The 19,727-nt window shown below is 39.1% G+C and overlaps 1 protein-coding gene across 1 annotated transcript in view; it reads left to right on the top strand.

Annotated features, from left to right (window-relative positions):
- LOC127660898 (inactive heparanase-2-like) overlaps window positions 1–19,727 on the top strand; it is an 80,741-nt gene that overhangs the window by 37,404 nt on the left and 23,610 nt on the right. The window contains exons 6-8 of the mRNA XM_052151368.1: window positions 5,611–5,658; window positions 15,390–15,483; window positions 19,568–19,674. Of these exons, the coding sequence (XP_052007328.1) occupies window positions 5,611–5,658; window positions 15,390–15,483; window positions 19,568–19,674 (249 nt within the window). The remainder of the gene's footprint in view (window positions 1–5,610; window positions 5,659–15,389; window positions 15,484–19,567; window positions 19,675–19,727) is intronic.

Genomic DNA, 19,727 nt, shown 5'->3' with positions numbered 1-19,727 from the left:
TGAAGCAAACATGTATTTGAACATTTATGGACTGGCCTCATTCACTTCCAATGTAAGTGCCTTACAGTTACTGTGATTTTTGCTCTCTTTTTTTAAACAAGGGACGAGTCAAAATATTTTATTGTGGTAATCAACATTATGCCACAGATTCTGTCAAATGAACTTAGCTTGTATTGAACCTGAAACATCAAACATATTCTGATATTCTGATATTCTGGTGACTGTCGCATTGTGTAGCATTTTCGCTTTTGGTGTGGACATAAAGATAAGTTGTCATTGGAAACCGTGTTAAAAGGCCTTTTCTGATTTGTGTCTAATTTTCTTGGCTCTTCACCATACATAGCTCGTAAAATAGATCTCCTTAGCGCATTGTTTAAAAAACCATGGTACTGTCTCTCTGCCTAGAGGAGCACATAGCTGAGACGTGTTTATGTTTCTCCATGTGGGCTGTTAGTCCAGAGGCCTGTAGCACCATTGAAACGCACTGTCACATAAATAAAGTGTCACTTTATTAATGACTTGACAGAGCAATGTTCCACCTGCATGCTGCATGTTCCTCCCACTCTCTCTCTCCTAGAAGTGCACAGATAGAGTTGAGGCATCAATACTGTGGCTCACAATTTGTCCTTGAATTTTCTGAAAATATGCAACCCTACTAGAAAAACATGAGAGGAATTCAACTTTTGTTGCAGCTTTAATTTCATAATGACTCACATTAGGTGTGGGAAACTTTAGGAATTTAGCAGTTCTGATTTGAATTCCGGTTGTCAACCATTTCTGACCCCAACCCAGAAAACTAATATAAAAATGCTGTTAACTTAGCATTTTCCTCGGCAACTCCTCGACCCTCTAACGGACGACAGCCGCACCTCACTGGGCGGATCGGAGGCAGTCCTCCAGCCCCTGGCGGATGGAACGCCCCGCCGCGTTCTTGGGGAACAGAAGGGTCTCCCCTGACCCTGGCAGCGGTTCTCCTGCTCCAGGTGGTTGGCAGCGATCCCCTCCCCGCTCGCGGTCGGCGGTCTCAGACCATGCCGCTATTCAGCGGCTGGTAGGGGACTCCTCCACCCCTGGCAGCGGCCCTGACCGCACCAGGCGGTCGGTTAGGAGCCACTTCTCCCCTCGCGGTCGGTGGTCGTCCTCTGCTTCCAGGCGTCCGGGCTCCTCGTCCCCCGGCAGATGGCCGCGGCTGCTCCATTGGGGTGGACAGTAGTGGCGAGAACTCTACTACGGCATATCTGGGTCTGTTGCGTCCCATCCAGGGACCAGACATGAAGGTTCCAGAGGTCTGGGCGTGGATGCCAGACCAACATATGCTTGCCCTGGATCAACTTGCATCCTTCAGGTCTACCGCAGCGAACCAATCTTGATGCTGGAAGCTCGTCAAAATGTGGTTCTGCATCAGCATTTTGAAAGGTTCTGGACAACCAGTGCAATGCGATTGCCATGAGTCCATACTCCGGCCAAGGGCCACTAACGGAAGGATCACATCCTGGGGGTGGGGCCTCGCTGTGGAGGGGAGCAGGGAATGCTGCATTGGGGAGTGATACTCCGACCCAAAGCGGCCAAGCTGAGGTAGCACTCAAAGCGCTTAGCTTGCTCTGCATGCCCGGGGTAAGGTGGGCTGGCGACTGAGGAGGAGGGCCTCTTTGGCAATCCTTGAGACTCGTCACCTCCGGCTGGCTGGAGGTAACGGCGACTGTTGGCACCGGCAGTGTGATGCGAGGAGAGAGGAAACTGCAAAATTTTCTCCTCCTGTCCCTCCACCGGGGAACAGATTGGTCTGCTCACCAGCTCCAGAGTTCCGGCAGACATCTCATTCCTCAGGTCTCCTGTCTCTGGGGCACTTAGGAGCCCTCTTGGGGGTCTTAGCGGCGGGTTGAGAGGCTGGGGGCGTCGCTCTCCTGCGAAGGACTCTACGCCCTTTGAAGGGCAGGACCTACTACCGCACCCCTTCCATGTGTGGCCCTGAGCCCATGTGATGTATTTGCCACATGTTTACCACCCCTTCAGGGCAGGGTGTGGTCTCCGCAGGGTATTTCCCCCCTGAAAGAATAGGAAAGGAAAAGAATGCCTACACTGGCGCATTTTATGAGCACTAAAAGACCCCTGCCAAATCGAATACTCTGTGGAGAGAAAAGGCAGGGGCTGGCATGGCCTGCTCCCATACTAGATATGTCTCTTCCCCTTACATCGACACAACTTCGAGTGAGTGACATAAGGGGAACGTCTCGTCTGTCGTAACCCCTGTTCCCTGATGGCCAGATGCTGTACTACCTGCTGAAATGTTCGAGACCCTGTCTCGGCTCCTTAGCACATAACCTGAAGGAATTCTGAATTCCAGCTCCCTTTATACCTGTATGTCTGGGGGAGTGGCATGCAAATTCCAATCGCCAATTCTCATTTGCCTTTTCTTAAAGATATGTGGTGTTTTAGGCTCTCAAGAGCAACCCCTAGTGTCACTACATCGACACAACGTCTCACTCCCTCCATCAGGGAACGGACGTTATGACAGTAACTGAGACATTTTTGAGACATTTCAGACATTACATCAGAAATTAGCATAATTCATTCTGATTAAAAATAATGGCCAGCATCATCCAATCACTGCCAACTATGTTAAAATAAACTTGTAAATTATACAGTATATTCTGAATCTATTTACTGATTACCATTGTACCATGTCTGCCAAACATGAGTGGTCCAAACATCATCTGCAACCTGAAACTGAACTTTTGAAATAAAGTTTGGATTGAATGCACTTTGCTGTACAGAGAGCTTGTAGGATTCCTTGTCCCTATTTAGTGAACTTCCAGTGTGCTGTCTGTCTGCATTGGTCTCAGAACAGTTATGAAATGCACCTTTGTTTCATCCTAACTCCATATAAGGCCTCTGAAAGCAAAATCTTTCAGCTTTTGGATGTACTAATTTATTCTCGGTGTGCACAGTAATGCACAGTAAATAGAGGATTGCTAAAATGTGCTTAAGTACACATTAGTGTACGTAGTGTTAAGCAGCATTTCGAGATAAATTGCTAACATTTTAAAAATGGCATATCGAATGAAACTAGAAACTCAAATCTTTGGACTCAAACAGGTTTTAATGTAATAACGTATCTAGATTTCTTACCAGATGTAGTTTTGTTGGCATTTCTCCCAAAGACAGACTCTGCTGTGGCCGACCACCATGCTGTTTTGTCACATGACTCACATGACAAACTGAAAGTTTAACCTTCACTGACAGACCTGAGTCACCTGAACTGAGATCAGTCCATTAAAATAAATTAAAATTATTTGTTGCTTATAGGGGAGCCACAATACAACGTACATGCATGTGTACACGGGGGCGCAAGATTATTTATATGTATATGTATATGTATGTATATGTTAATGACAAGAGCACATTAAAGTGGTTTATCTGCTTTAAAAGTGCTCTTTTACTTACATTTGGTTGATGCTTTTATCCAAAGCGTCTTACAAAAGAGGAAAACATAAGCAAATCATTTTAAGGAGACAGTGGTACAAAAGTGCCATATTACAAAGTTTCACTAGCATCAGAATAGTATTCAAAACATATACAGGGGCAAAATTGTTTTTTGTGCTCTTGGAAAAGATGCGTTTTAAGTCGTTTTTTGAAGACAGAGGGTGAGTCTGCTTCACGGATGGAGTTGGGGAGGTCATTCCATCAACGTGGTATGATGAAGCTGAAAGTCCAAGAAAGTCTTTTGGTGCCTCTTTGTGTTGGTACAACAAGGCGACGTTCCTTAACTGAATGCAGGCTTCTAGTGGGTGTGTAGCTCTGCAGAAATTATGGTTGGAGCAGACCCAGTGACTGTTCTGTATGCCAGCATCAGAACCTTAAATTTGATACGTGCATCAACCGGTATCCAGTGGAGAGAGACAAGGAGTGGTCTAACATGTGCCCTCTTTGGTTCATTAAAGACCATACATACTGCTGCATTCTGGATCATTTGGAGAGGTCTAATTGCACATGCAGGGAGGCCTGCAATGAGAGCGTTACAATAGTCCAGTCTAGTTATGAAAATTGACTGAACGAGCAGTTGTGTGGCATGTTCAGATAAGGAGGGTCTTATCTTCCTGATGTTGTAGAGAGTAAATCTACATGATCTTGCGGTGTTTGAGATGTGGTCTGTGAATTTTGGTTTGTTATCAATGGTTGCCATTTTCTGATCATTTTTGAAGGCTTTACTGTAGATGCAGCCAACTGCACGGTGACGTTGTGTTCAACAACAGGGTTGGCTGGAAAGACCAGGAGTTCAGTTTTGGCTGGATTGAGTTGCAGGTGGTGTTCCTTCATCCAGGCCGAGATGTCTGACAGGCAGGCAGAGATTCGAGCAGTCACGGTGGTGTCATTGGGCTGTAAAGACAAGTAGAGTTGTGTGTCATCATCGTAATAGTGGTATGAGACACCAAGTGCCTGAATGATGGGCACAGTTACTAATTAGATTAGTATTAAGGCCACATTTTTCTAATTTTTGCTTTGTTGTAATGTTTGTGAGATGTAGTTATTTTAATTTGCCAAATTAAGTTTTTGAGAAGCATGCAAAATACCATCTGACAAAAAAAATACTAGAATTATTTTGTGAATATTTATTTAACATTGTTTGTGCTTTTGTCCAGTTCATCTAAGCATTGTTTATGGAATAAAGGGTTTTGAGAGCAGTTACTAATTGGTTGTAGTTCCAATGTGACAGAGCCAGACATAAATCTGTCAGGGCATGATCAGTGCTTCCTCATTCTGGCAACCAGCAGCTTACAGCTGCCCGTTTAGCATTCACATTTTTTTTTTTAAAAGCAGTATTTGCTTAACTTATGAATCGATTTTCCAAATGTTTGCAAAGTCATTCCGAAATGTCCCCAAAGTACAACTGTATTTTAAGTCGGAAAATCTGGACAAACCAGGAGACCTAAATTTGTCCAGTATTTTGTCCTACATTTGTTGCAATATCTTCCATATTTTTGGTGTCAGTTTCTCTGCTCTATGTGATTTGTATTGTGCAGTTTAGGTGCACCCCTCAACTTTCCACTAAAGACCTTCTTGTGTTTTCCTGTGGGGTTTTCAGTAGTCATAACTTTGGCAGGCTTAAATAAAACTTGGTATTATAACCACAAGTTCTCTGTCGAAGGCCTTCTTCAGAAAGAGACGCCACCCCTTGCTGTTACCAGTCTCGCTTCAGATGGAAATGATAAATGCAGTTTCAGTTTTCAGGAGTTTTTTAGAGAAAAGGTGGTCACAGTTTTTCTGTGAGGAAATTTTCTTCACCTTCACAAAATAAGCATTTAGACGGCAAAATATTTTCAGACAAAATTTCATTTCTAAAAATGGAGTGCTGTTCCCTCTCTGATTGAGGTTACACAGCTCCCTGGTCCTCTCCACGCCAATTTACGCGCAGCCTGAGAGTTCAGTGTCTTAAGCAAAATAAACAGACACCTCGTTAACACTGTGGTCCTGCGATTGGCTGTGCCGCTGGCTAAGAGTCATTTACAGTGACGAAGCTGGCTGGAATTCCTGCAGTAAATAATTTGTTTTTCCAAAGCAATGTCCTCCCCTATCAACTTAATGAGACAGTGTTTTTTCTTTTCTTCACAGGTTCATGAAAAACGGTGGTTCTGTTGTTGATGCAGTAACGTGGCAACAGTAGGTATTTTACCTTTATACATTGTAAACTTTCATTATTCCCCATTGTTTATGGAAACTTTGACATAATTCCTCTGAAGAATTCAGAAATCATGAGTGTGGTATGAAGCTATGTAACTATTTCAAAACAGAATGTTAAAGTCAATTTGAGATGGCATTCAGAACCCATATGTCACACTTCTGAGTGAAACAGGATGTTCCAAGAGAAAAAACAATGGGTGGAACTTGTTTTTATCTTTAAAGTGGGTGTTGCATGCCAGTCAGGTGGTTGGAGAGGAGGGGTTAAATAATAGTAAGAGGGATTTGTGATGTCAGCCAAAAAGGAAAATAATTTCAGATTTCAGGTGGAGAAAATTATAAATTTTCATGAAATATTATGAAGACAACATTTTTTATTTTGGGATAACATGCATTGATGAATCATACACAATAAGACCAGGAATGGGCATTAAGGAAATAAAAAGGGTACATTTTTAATGCTGAAATAAATTATAATAATTTAATAATCTAATTTGTTTTCTAATAGTGTTAGGTTTATATATTGGCCAGGCTAAATTAGCCTTCACTAAGCCCCGCCTTAAAACCATTTCTAAACCAATCTTAGCAACTGTTGCTGTCCACCATTTCTCTGACAAGGGTTTGCTTTTATCAAATGAAAGTCTAAGGGAGTAATATGTGTTTGAGTCATTTTAAGCTGAATTTAAAATAAATTATCACATTTTTTTTAAAACGCTTTTGCTGGGTCACTTAGCATGTGGTACCAATAGAGGGTACACACAATGTTTTTTCTTTCTTTCTTTTTTCTTTCTTCTTTTTTTTTTTAATCTCGAGAAGAGCATGCTATTGATTAATCTGTGTAAGCCCTCATTCTCAAATGAACATGTATAACATCAGCAAGGACACCTACATTTGCTCCAAGGCAAAGTATAGCTGATAACTTAACGGTAATTAATTAACAGTATATATTGATTCAGTTCTTAGTAGTGGCAATAGAAAATAAAGAGTTCAAACTATCCTCAGAGTGAGTTATTAGAAGTTATGAGCAGGTAAATTATATATTATTCAATTACATGAACCTCCTATTCATTCCTATGGGAAGTTTTGCAAAGCAATGGTACTTATCATCTGATAAATAGTCTGCCCCTTTTGAGATTATTGGCCAATAACTGTAACTTCTATGCCAATAAACTGATGTGTTATTTACCCTTTGTATTTCAAAGGGGTGCTAAAATCGCTATCATTCAATTGTATTATATATAATTTATCTACATTATATCTGCCATTGACCACCCTGCTCTCTAGATATCACCGCTGGCTATGAAATAAGTCATGCCAGTCATCCATTGAAATGGTTAAGTTTACAGTACATCACACAAAGTCTTCTTCCTGTCAAACATAATCCAAAAAACGTCAGAAATCAGACCCTCTGTCTGCCTTTCTGTTGTTTATCAAACCTAACGTCTACTTTCCCCCACGTCCGCCTTAATTTCTAACACCTGTGAGGTGGGATATGTGCTGGAAGGTAAATTTACACCTCCAGCAAGCACATGCAGACCTCTAATTTGAGCCTTTTCCCCTAATCTAGTTAAGCACCATTACTGGGAAGCGTTGTAAAAGACGTCAACAGTTGGTTTAATTTTATAGTACTTTTTACTTTGATTAAGATCATTAAAAAATGTTCCACACATCAACCAAAACATTTGTAGTCTACATTTATTAATTATGTGTTTCTGTTTTCCATTGTAGCACAGTGTTAAACTGACTTTACTGCCAGAAATGTATGTGATTATGTACTGGGATTTGTTGGAAATGGAATACTAGCATGGTTACTGCATACTGCACAGTATTCTATACACTGAATACAGCTTAGTATTTTTAAGTAGTAGTATGAAATGTTCTCATTTGTAAAAAATAAAAATACACATTTTGACAAATGTAGTAGGTCTTCCGAGTATTCAGATGTGCATACAGAAAATGTGCACACTGTCCACATTATACAGAATAATATATATATATATATATATATATATGCTATTCCGAATAAAGCCTCTGTTGTATACTGCACATTTTGGAAAATTCAAATACTGTACAGTGTAAACACTCGTGCACACATGCTATTCCGAACATCAGCAATGAGTTTTATTAAGTAAGGTCAGTTAAGCTTCACCTGCGAGACAACAGGTAAAGACTGTTTCAAGGGGATTAGAGCAGCTGTTTCCTCAGGCTAATGGATAATCACCTATGGTATCATCATCTTTAAACCACCTCTTCTGTCAAAACCCTTTAACCTAATTAATTCTTATGGAGGTGAGGGCTATGTTTCTCTACTTTGAGATGTTATTTTGCTGTTGTTTGTACTGAAGTGTTGCTGTTAGAAGTATGTTTGGAGCATAAGAGATTCGGGACCTCTGGTTTGGTTCTTGTTTGTCTTTTAGTTGATAGTACTGTTTTGTTTTATTTTGAAGGTCTTGTTTCATGTTCTTGTCATGTTTTTGCTTTCCTTGTTCCACCCTGGTGTGTCCTGGTTTATCATTAGTTCCGGAGTATACAGTTCCAAATTCCAATTATAATGGTGTTCCATTGCCCGATACTCGCGATATGACATTTATGGAAACAAAATGACAATGTTACTGTTAGTTTTGCAGGTGTCAACACAGAGGTCTTTTCAGATCCAAATTGTGGTGTATAAATGCTGCTAAGCAATGCTTTGATTTGTTTTACAGGTACTGTATATAATTATTAATAGAGAAGATCATTTGCTGTGTTTTCGTACGCCTGTGTCAGCAAACATTTGCTAAACTGGTTTTATTATTGTGTAGAAACTTTGACTCAATGATGCATTTTATTTGCCTAGCAATAAATGTTTATCACTACACACTCTCATGGTGAAATTGTAAGGATTCATATGACTTTTCTAAATTTGGCTAATTCGTATGATATCGTACGACTGCACTCATATGAATTAATATGATTTTCACTACAGCCAATGACGTCGCTGGACATTTTTTCTAATCTAATACGTGACAATTACTTGCTTCTGTCCAACACAACACCTTCGCTTCTGCATTAGACATTTGGGCATTTGCACGTGATGAAATCGTACAAATTCATACGAACAAACTCATATGGAATCATACGAAATGGCCAACACGTAAAATATGTACGAATTTTCATGAGACTGTGTTGGTTTATCATTATGTCCCTGGATGCCGCCATGTTCGCATGACATCACACACCCTTGAATTGTTGGTTTTTGTAAGAGTTCCCAAATTGAAAGACTTCAAGTGGGTCTTTGTTGGACTTTTCCATGTAGAAATGTAGATATTCTGACTTTTAGAGTTGAATGGAACACAACATTACAGTATAGCATTCTTTAACGAACAGATCATGGAAAGAGTAAAAAGACCCAAATGCAGTGCTTTATTAAATAATAAGAAAAGAACGAGACTCCAGCCAATATAAGTTTCAAGAAATGAAACTCACCAAAAGAACCAAATAACCAAGGATCTCCAGTATATCTGGCAAATGCTGTGACATCTCACAATACTGCCTAAAATTTCCTATAATCCAATGTGTAGGATTTTGCAGTTTGTGAAAAGAATTGCGGTTTTATTTTTCAACTTATCTTTTTCTACTGAGAAAAAAATCATTTTAGTCATTAGTTATGTATTAAGATCACTGGAATTAATTCTAGCTTGGTAAACATGACAAAACATACATACAAAAACACTGTTTGTTAAGTTATTGACAGATTGGGCAGCAAGGCAGCTGCCTTTGGTTTTGGACAGACAATGGCTGTGAGTTGAAATGGCATACTACTACACTACTCTTAGACTGAGATAATTTAGCAGAGACGGGCCACTTTTATTAAAATAAATGAGAGAAACTGGAATGCCCAATGGACAGTGGATGTAGAAAATCACCATTTAGATACAGACGTCGCCTGTCAATCAACTCGAGAATGCTCATGCGCATTAGCTATACAAGCCTGGAAAATTTAGTTTTTACCCTAGTCTGAGGTAAAGAAGCACAATTTATGATACCAATATTGTCAGATTTTACTACTGATTTGAAATATGTTCTTTGATCATAATCACGACCAGACGGTTTTGGAGATTTCTGTCTTTCCCCATTCAAGTACATTGGAGCTGTACTTGTATGCTGTTTGTTTACATTGAAAAATAGCTGCCTGATAGTGTTTAAAAGATGGCCGCAAGTGGACTGACTTGCAAAAAAGACTTAAGCTTTGTCCCAAACGACACACTATACACTTTCAAAATATATTATGCACTCAGTCATATAGTGTATGAATTTTCAAAGTGTAGTATAGTCCCAAATGGAACACTTTTTTACTACACGGAAGGATTCGCCATATAACAGCTGATGGAAATTATGTTTAAAGCGCACGTGATGTTTTATCGCTAGCTTTTGCACGTTAGCCAACCTCAGTTCAATACTTGTATCTTAAACAATTTACACATTCACACAGCATTCAGCTCACATTTGTAATGCGCTGCATCCACTGAAGTTTCACTAACTGCAGCAATCTTCATTATTTACAATTGTTTTGTCAGACCAGCAACGCAGCCAGGTAACTAAGCCCCTTCCTCTTTATACAGCAAGCTGTGTGTGCTTGCTTGAAGTGTCCAACATTCCACACTCCGTTTTGGCAGTTGAAAAAATGCATCATCCTGGCACTTTAAGTACACTTCTTTTTGCTGCATTTTCAGTGCTAAAATACTACTCGCACTACTTACACTACAAAATGGTGTAGAATAGCTCAGACGTTTGCGGTTTGGGATGCACTTCTAGTTCAGATTGACATACTACCATACTACTCTTTTTTCTTTTCTCCCCAATTTGGAATGCCCAATTCCCACTACTTAGTAGGTCCTCGTGGTGGCGCGGTTACTCATGCTACTCTCTGTGATCCACGCACAACTTACCACGTGCCCCATTGAGAGCGAGAACCACTAATCACCACAAGGAGGAGGCGGTTACCCCTTGTGACTCTACCCTCCATAGCAACCGGGCCAATTTGGTTGCTTAGGAGACATGGCTGGAGTCACTCATCAAGCCCTGGATTTGAACTCACGACTCCAGAGGTGGTTGTGAGCGTCAATACTCGCCTAGCTACCATACTACTCTTACTATTTTAACCATTGCAAATACAACAGAAATAGTTAGAGTAGTATGGTAGTAGCCAACGATACTGTCATTGTGCTTGGAAATGAAGACATGACACGAACATGAAACAAGAACAAACTAAAGGACCAGTCCAAAAGATCCCCTAAACCCATTTTAATGCATTTTGACAAGGAAATTAGGTATTGCTAATTTGTTTGATAAAAGAAGTTGTTATCAGGGTTAACAGTGCAGCTTCCACCAGATTATTTATGCTGATCATTCTGACATAGCTCTCCCTAGTGGTGACTCTTGACTGTGCGTTGCTTGGAATGCAGTCTTTTAGGTGGAATTTGGCTGGAAGCATGGTCAGCTGGCTGTATCTATGGCTGATGCTTGGCTTTTCATGTGTCAGCTGGAGGTGAAGCTCCAAGCTTGTCTGGAGACGAGATTCTGCTGTGCGCTCTGTGACAACAACGCCGAGCTCGAGTCAGACCTGAGCAATCACTGCCGACTGCTGGAGACAAACAAGCCAGAGAGTTGCAGGTCAGCAAGAGGGTTTCCTGTGTGATATCATGAGAAATCACAGATGCTGTGTTCAGAGAGCTTCAGCTAAATATGCATGGATGTCTTGCAAGGCAGCTCTATTTTGAAATTCCTCAAACATACTGATTAGGGATTTTTCTGAACCCTCTGACCCGAAACATTAAATGTCTGCAATTAATTCAGCACAAACAACTGAATACATGCAGAGTCTGTTCAAACTTTTAATGTTAGGACTATAATCTATTTTATGTCTAATTTATAGTTTTTAAGAAATGTAATATTACCCTGCTGAAAAAAGAGCTAAAACCAGCCTAAGCTGGTCGGATGGTTATATCTGGTTTCCCAGCCTGGTCAGTTGACTAGCTTTAAAAGGGTTTTGGGGACTGGGAGACCATCTTAATGGAATATTCGGGGTTCAATTCAAGTTAAGCTCAATTAACAGCATTTGTGGCATAATGTTGATTACCACAAAAATTATAAGTGTGACTGTCACTTTTAAGGAAGAGTCAACATCATTTTTTGTGGCAATCAGCAGTATGCTACAAATGCCATCGATTAAGCTTAACTTGTAATGAACTCAGAATATTGCAATCAAACCAGCTAAGACCATCAAAACACCATGTTAAAGCTGGTTTAAGCTTATTTTTTTGAGTAGGAGGAGAAAGTTTATTATTCAAACTGTAACCGATAGCGGTGACGTCACTGTAAGATTTGAATGCTGAATTCCGATTGGTCCTCTTTCTTACATATATTATAAATGTGATTTGGCTTCCCTGCTTATATTTAACCATTTATAGCCTCATTGACACTACACAGTTGTTGTGTGCAGTCAAAAATAAAATGGAAAACTTTAACACTAGTCTTTTGTTTTACTGCACAAACTGACAGTTCCTCATGGAAATAGAGGCGTTGCTTTAAATCTTTTTATTTCAGAGCTTGACTTGCTCAACACTCCATTGTGCAATGTGGCAAACCTTGCAGGAATTAATATTTAACAATCAAAAACAACCTCATTAACATATAGGTTCTCTTTTATCTCCCAGCCCAATGATGGCTGGATGTGATTTCAATTACTTTAATTAGTTCCATGCTGAGCAGCTTTGAATTATTTCAGTAATGAGCAACTCCAAGTGTTTTATCAAGTGCATTCGATAGCTGCGGTCATTAAAAGTTATAAGGGCATAAACAAGTTTGCATTTCCCTCTCAATTAGGCAGCTCCCCTGCGTCTACAGAGAGAGGGTGGGCTTAGCAGTATTATTAATCCAGAGGACAATCCTAATTAAAGGAAACAGAAGTAGGAAAGTGTGTCAGTGAGGAGAATTTAAACAAAAACACCAGCCACTCAGTCCATATGCTCTGATGCTTAATTATCATTTTACAGCTAAGGAGGAATCTAAGAATAATATCCATCACAACCTCAGTGAAAATCTCCCATTTTAAGTGACTTTTTTACAATACACAATATAGCTAATCTTCACACATTGTTTAGCGCAAAAAACAATATTTGTAACTTAAATTACTTACGTTTTGGGTTGTTTCTCACCAAAAGCAAATCATATTTCTTCAGAAGACTTGGAATGTTGCGCAAGAGTTGCATGGACTACTTTTACGAGATATGATAGACTACTTCTATATTGTACTTTATAAACACGTTTGTGTCTAATTTTAAGCCTTAAAGCGGGAGTTCCCCCAAAAGTGAATATTCTCTTATCATTAGCTATGTTTCCATCAAATTTTTTTATGCACATTTTGGGATATTGCATAAAAACTTCTTGATGAAAACAACAAGATGCGAAAAAATCTCCAAAATGCGCATAAAAAATGTTTACGCTCACTTGAGGCGGATATATTTTTTATTCGATAAGAAGAAATGCACATAAACTATGACGGAAACACATTTACCAGATAAACTCCTATTGAATTTGTTAGGAATAAAAGTTGTGCATCAAAAAGGTCACGTGACTGAATAACTTGTTCATTACTGGACTAACCAGCGGGCCAGTCATCGAATTGGGAACGTTGCTCTGGTCATCCTGTAATAACGGTGTCTAAATTCCAAAGCCTACAAAGAATTTGCAGATCAAATAAGTCAAAAACAAACTTGAACTGTATGGAAGAGAAGGTATATTGACACTTTTGAAAAAAATCGTATAGATCCACACGGTATTGTCATAAGGATGGACAAACGCACATATATAGTGCTTTGAAGTGTGTGATGGAAATGTGGCTTTATTCACATGTTGTTTTTGCGATAATTTGGTTTTTCGCATAAATAAAATTTGCAACTTGAATGGAAACATAGCTATTTACTCACTCTCAAGCCATCCCATGTGTATGACTTTCTTTTTTCTGCAGAACACAAACAAAGATTTTTAGAAGAATATCTCAACTCTGTTGGTCCTCACAATGGAATTGAATGGTGACCAGACCTTGAAGCTCCAAAAATCACATAAAATGCAGCATAAAAGTTATCCGTAAGACTCCAATGGTTAAATCAATATCTTCAAAAGCCTTATGATAGGTGTGGGTGAGAAACAGATCAATATTTAAGTAATATTTGACTATAATCTCCACCTTTGACCAGCCCCAACCAGTAGGTGGCGAATGTGAAAGTGAAAGTGTAGATTTACACTAACAAAAGCCATTTCAGACTAGTGTCTGATATGGACTACATTTAAAATGTTGTGTGAACAACCTTACAAAAATAAGATGTGATCAGAAAATCAGATTTGGGCCACATTCAGCTGCGGTGTGAACATAGCCTGTTTATGCAATGCTAAATTCAGAAGTCAGTTTGTTGAGCAGCCGCTAATGTCTCTCACAAATTGAAGCTAAAACACCAAAAATTGAGACACGTTAGCTGAATATAATGGTAGGGAGTTTGAGAGTTGTTCACTGCTGTTTGAGATCCAAGGATAATGAAGATTTGTTGCCTCCACCTTTGTCCAGCATTAATCCCAGAGAGACTATACATTTTTAAGGTCAGTGTCTAGAGAGAACCACAATTCCTTTAGATACGTCAAGATCTTCAGACGTATTGCTTGAAAGTGGTGCAGTTCACTGCGGCCCTCCAATTCCCTCTTCCCACACCCTCCTCCAGATGGCCGGAACCCTCATCCACTTTATCACTAGCTCCTCTCTTTCTTGCTCACTGTACCGATTCCTTGACTGAAAAGAGCTCTGTATCTTGTCACCGATGTCTTCTTTGATATCTCAATATAATTCACAGACTAAATCTGGTAGTTATTTTGAGTGTAAACCTGCAGACTGACCTTTAATGGCTTTCATTTATATTTTGAACTTTGTTCACTGAAGTGGGTAGTGAAAATATGGCTTGTGTTATTTCATATTGTACTGGTAACAAAGATTGATGGGTTTTTGCTTTTTGCCATTTGTTTTTATTTGATGTTTTTCCAGTCTCGGGCCTTGTTTCAAGGGAAATTATTTTTTCACTGACATTTAAATTACTGATGGATGGAATTGTTGTAATCAGTTATTGAATTGCATCCCACAGTGGATAATTCACCTTGAAACTGCAACAATACATGTAATGAACCACATAATTACATTTAGCAAAAATGTTACCACAGTTACATAATTTTCCTGAAATCAGGCTGGATAGGCTCATGATAACAGAACAAAACAATGCTTAATGCATATTATAAAATGCAACTAACCATATCATCGTGCATATTCAGGAAAAGCTTAACATATTGATTTATCAGCTTTATCAACAAAAGTGGAGAAAACGTTTCCCATTCAAGATCTAGATATTTGAACACAAATTCATGGCTAATTCAAAAACTATTTGAACCAGTTTTGTTTCAAGCGTTGTTGTTGTTGTTGATTTATTTACTAAACTATCAATATATAGCCTAACGTTGTCATGTTAATAAGTTTGCATATTGATGAGCTTATACAGTTCATGGTAGTATAAAAGCATTTCAATATTTTATTTTAAGACATTTTTGATGATATTTTGGGTCCTGAAGCAAAACGAAACCAAGACATAATATCGTGGTTTCATAGCTCTTACAAAGCTGTTCTCTTATGTGTGCAGTTACTACATTGACAGGCGTGTAACCAAAGTTGAAGACTTTATGAAGACAAGGCTTCTGGACACCCTGTCTGAGCAGATTACGAAGGTGTTAAAGGTAAGATTGTTTTGGTAATGATAGGTATAATTTTTCAGCATTCATTTTTGAATGTGTAGGTTAGAGAAGTTGGGCTATAAATAATAATGATTCTTAATTTTGACTGACTGTGCTGAAAAGTTTATGTCAGAAAATGTAAAGAAATAAAATTAGAGTTGGTTAAAAAAACAAGTAGTTATTTTTTTCTACATTCTATTTATACATTTGTCTCAAAAAGTGTTGATTTGAAAAGTTGAAAGATATAATGTAAGCTACTAAGTCAATTCAGTAAAATATTGTAACTCTTGGTATTTATAATGTGAGCCAAGAGCTCTTTTATTTTTCCAAGCTGTGTTCATGTTCATGGATTCAGTTTCTCGCAATGGGAAGATACATAGCCGCTTAGAGGACAGGGAGGGAATTTATATTCTGAAATCGTTTTGTGTTCCCTTGCGATGGTTTTGCGTTCTCTCACAAAAAGTTTTTCATTCCCACATAACAGTTTGCCTTCCCTCACAATAGCTTGTTCCATCCCTTTAAAAAAGTAACCATGATTTTACTACAGTTACCATAGTTTACTATGGAATGCAGGGTTTGAAATTAACTTTTTTGGCCACAAGACACAGTGACTCATGAATGCCAAATTTTACCAGCCACTTTGATTTTTCAAATGCTGTATAGAATATATGTTTTTTCCACTATATATACTAGAGTATACTGAGTATACAGTAAATGAGAAGTACCATACTATTATTATTATTATTATTGTGGATTTGCAATGTGCATATAGAGGCTAAAAAGTATACAAGCACAGAAGAGAAACTTATTGTTCAAGGAACCCCCCCCCCCCCATACACACACACACACATTATTTATACCATGATCTATGCCCCCCTACACATAACAATTCACTTGAAGTCTCAATGCCACAGTATGCCCGTTGCTTTTGTATGGTAACATATAAAGCAACAAGTATCTGGAATTATAATGTCAAAATACAGTGAACCTGCAGAGTTGCGTTCACAACGTTTGTAAAACTGCCATAGTAATAAAGCAGGAAACCCAAAACTATGGTAATAAAAATCATTATAATTCTGCCAAAAAAAAAGTTAATACTATATTTTAGTAACACTGTGGTCATTTGCGGTACATTCGTTCAATGTTTTCGAACTAGAAAGGAAGGCTTGAGCTTTATCAGACCTAGATAGTCTAAAACTTCTATATTATCTGAAATATCTGTTGGAAACATCCTTGCGCTCAACCTCCCCCTCTCTTAAGCTCTCACACATGTTGGCACACACACATATGTGCATTACGTATACACTTCCTCTCTAGCGAAAAACAGAGCCGTCATGTCAGTCACCTGCATCTCAGTAGGGTTGAAAACAATCCTCCGTTGCTAGTTCTGAAGTGACGTTTTCAAACTAGCAACGAAGGCTCAGTCTGAATCAAAGCAAGATGCTGAATCCTTGGCGGAAGGATGTAGTTCCACTCACAAGAGCATTTTGGGGATGAAAACTAGATAAAAACCTGAACAATATGTTAAGGTGTTGTAACCGTGGTATAAGTGGAATAATTGACTCCAGCCCATTGAATTATTGAAAAATAATGCACACCCGAGGTGCAACGGTCACTCCGTCGCTCGTCGTGACCTCATTACCACCTCGGGTGTGCATTATTTTTCAATAATTCAATGGGCTGGAGTCAATTATTTACCATATATTGAAATTAACATTATCCAAGATAAATAAATGCTGTAAAGGTGTTTTTCATTGTTTGGTCATGCTAACCAATGTTGTTAATAAATGGAACCTTTTTGTAAAGTGTTACCCAAAAAAATATCTAAAGAATACAAACGTAATAGACCAGATACCTTTCTTTTCTTTTTATCTGTCAAAATTATGAAAGCAACCTCTTTGTCTGCGATATACTGATATGTGTTGGGGTTGTTGTTGTGCAAGTGTGTAAGTCCCTACAGTGCTCATTAAGACATGTTTATCCCCAGGGCCTTGGTGTTGTCCTCAGCTGCACCATCCAAACAAGTTTTCACCGGTCTGATAGGTGAACTACTGTTAATGGAGCACGGGGTCAGGGCACAGTAAGAGAGGAAGATGGTTTTGGGTTTTGACTGGGTGTATTATTTACAAGTGTGCCTCATGATGGCTCAGCTGCTCTGGGAACATTCCCCTTTTGGTCTAATAAGCAGTACCAAGTTTCACAACATGTAACACTTCTCTCAGAAGGCACAGTCTATAAATACACAGCTCTCATGTTTTATGTATCTGAGACTTACACATCTGGTCGAGTGTGAGTGTTCCCCTGAAAGCAAAGGAGGGGGTAAAACTGGCCTTTAATACAAAAGATGCCAATGTTTGCTCACTCCCAACCCAGTGGGACTGTGTTTAGAGCCCATTACATTGTGTGATGTCAGACTGGTCAGCAGTTGTAGAACAAGTGCTTATTCCAGATTTAAACTATAGCTAGTGGTTCTTTTAACATAAGTGGTAAAAGATGGGATTCACACCATTCTTTGGCAAGGAAGAGAGTAATGTGATCAAATGAACATCTTTCTTTGTTCTTGTTTGGACATGTAGGTGTTTGCAGTTGGTGTTTGCTTCCTCTGGTTGTGACAGTTTACAGATTTATTCTGTATGCTGATTTGTGCATAAGCATTGCTTTCTCTGCCAGTCATTTGCGGCATCATGTTCTGAGGTTTAGAATGTGTCAGAATCAGAACCAGTGTCAACATGTGAGAGGAGAGCTCTTTTCTAGTTTATATTGAAATATTCCTAATATACTCAACATGTTCTATTACAACCAGACTCTGACCATGGAGCTGTGCACGAATCAGTTGTGTATTGTGCTGCTAAGTTGGGACCTCGACTCAAATCCAGTACAGTCCATACCATACCTACATTTTAAAATGTCAGATGCCTATTGCACATAACAATGACAGTCTGACTGGCTGACTTTACTCAACTTCAGTGAGGTACCTATACAACACATTCTCACCTACCTTTGGCATAATTTTTCAACGTGCAGGGTAGTCCGATAGACTTCTATATATCTCTGAACCGGAGCATGTAGCGTTGAAATTTCACGTCTTGGGTAAGCTCACGCTGCGAATGGGTCGAGAGTCGAGACTGCAATAAATAAAAATAAAAAGGAATAGGCTACAATGGCCCTCCAACTGTTTTTTTATGTTTAAAAACCGGACACGTTGTAAAATGACGCCAAAGGTATACCCAGTGCGTCAATAAGTGACGCCAAGGGGTCCTGGCCAAGCGTCCATATGTGACAAGTTGGGGTGTGAGAATGTGTTGAACTATAAGGTCCATGACGGCTACTCTGAATATGTAAAATAAATAGTCAGTTCCTGGATTTGCCAAAGTTTGCGATGCGCATGGCAGAGTCGGATTGGCCATTGGGATACTGTTCCCAGTCTTGTTGGCCAGCAGCGCTCCTGCAGGAAAACAGCATTCAAAGATGTCCGTCTAGTGCATGTTTACATTGGAAAAAAATAGGAAAATGGTGCAGACATACGCAAAATGGCACAGCGTACAAAGATGTCTGTCTAGTGCATGTTTATATAGGAAAATAATTTAAAAACGGCATCGACAGATGCAAAATAGCACAGCATGCTTGAAAAACGGTGCGGGCTGATGCAAAATGGCTAGATGTGGCGAAATATACAGTTTCACTGGCCTTGCCTATAAAGCTGCTAACTCTGCCAGTTGCCCAAGTGGCATGTGAAAGGAGTTTTTGCTCTACATAGTTCTTAAAATAACACTTGATCAACTGTCTCACAGAGAAATTTCATGCAACATACTTAAGAATAAAACACATTTTAACTACTATTTTCTTCTTATATTCTAACTTAAGAAAAAGTTTATGAATATTTTATTTCTTATTTCTTACTTTTTATAATTTAGCCTAAGAAATTTCTTATTTGTTTCTTAATAAGATTTTTATGAATAAAGCCCCAGACTGTGTGCCAATAGTCAAAAGTCTATTAACATGAGACTAATAACTGCACAACTGTCAATCGCTCAGTTACTGATAGTTTTTCTAATGTGATTAAATATATGTCTCTCTTCATTTTCAGATTGTTCAAACTCACACTCCTGAGAAGCGGGTGTGGTTGGGTGGAGTTGGTCCTGCTTGGGCAGGGGGCACCAATAATTTATCAGACACGTTTGCTGCTGGTTTTCTGTAAGTAGAGCATCTTAATGTTGTCATATCTAAGCAGTGTTGTTGTGTTAATG

The sequence above is a fragment of the Xyrauchen texanus genome, chromosome 20 (genome assembly GCF_025860055.1).
Source record: "Xyrauchen texanus isolate HMW12.3.18 chromosome 20, RBS_HiC_50CHRs, whole genome shotgun sequence".
NCBI lineage: Eukaryota > Metazoa > Chordata > Actinopteri > Cypriniformes > Catostomidae > Xyrauchen > Xyrauchen texanus.
The sequence above is the reverse complement of the archived record's forward strand: the minus strand, read 5'-3'. Positions and strand labels throughout refer to the sequence as shown.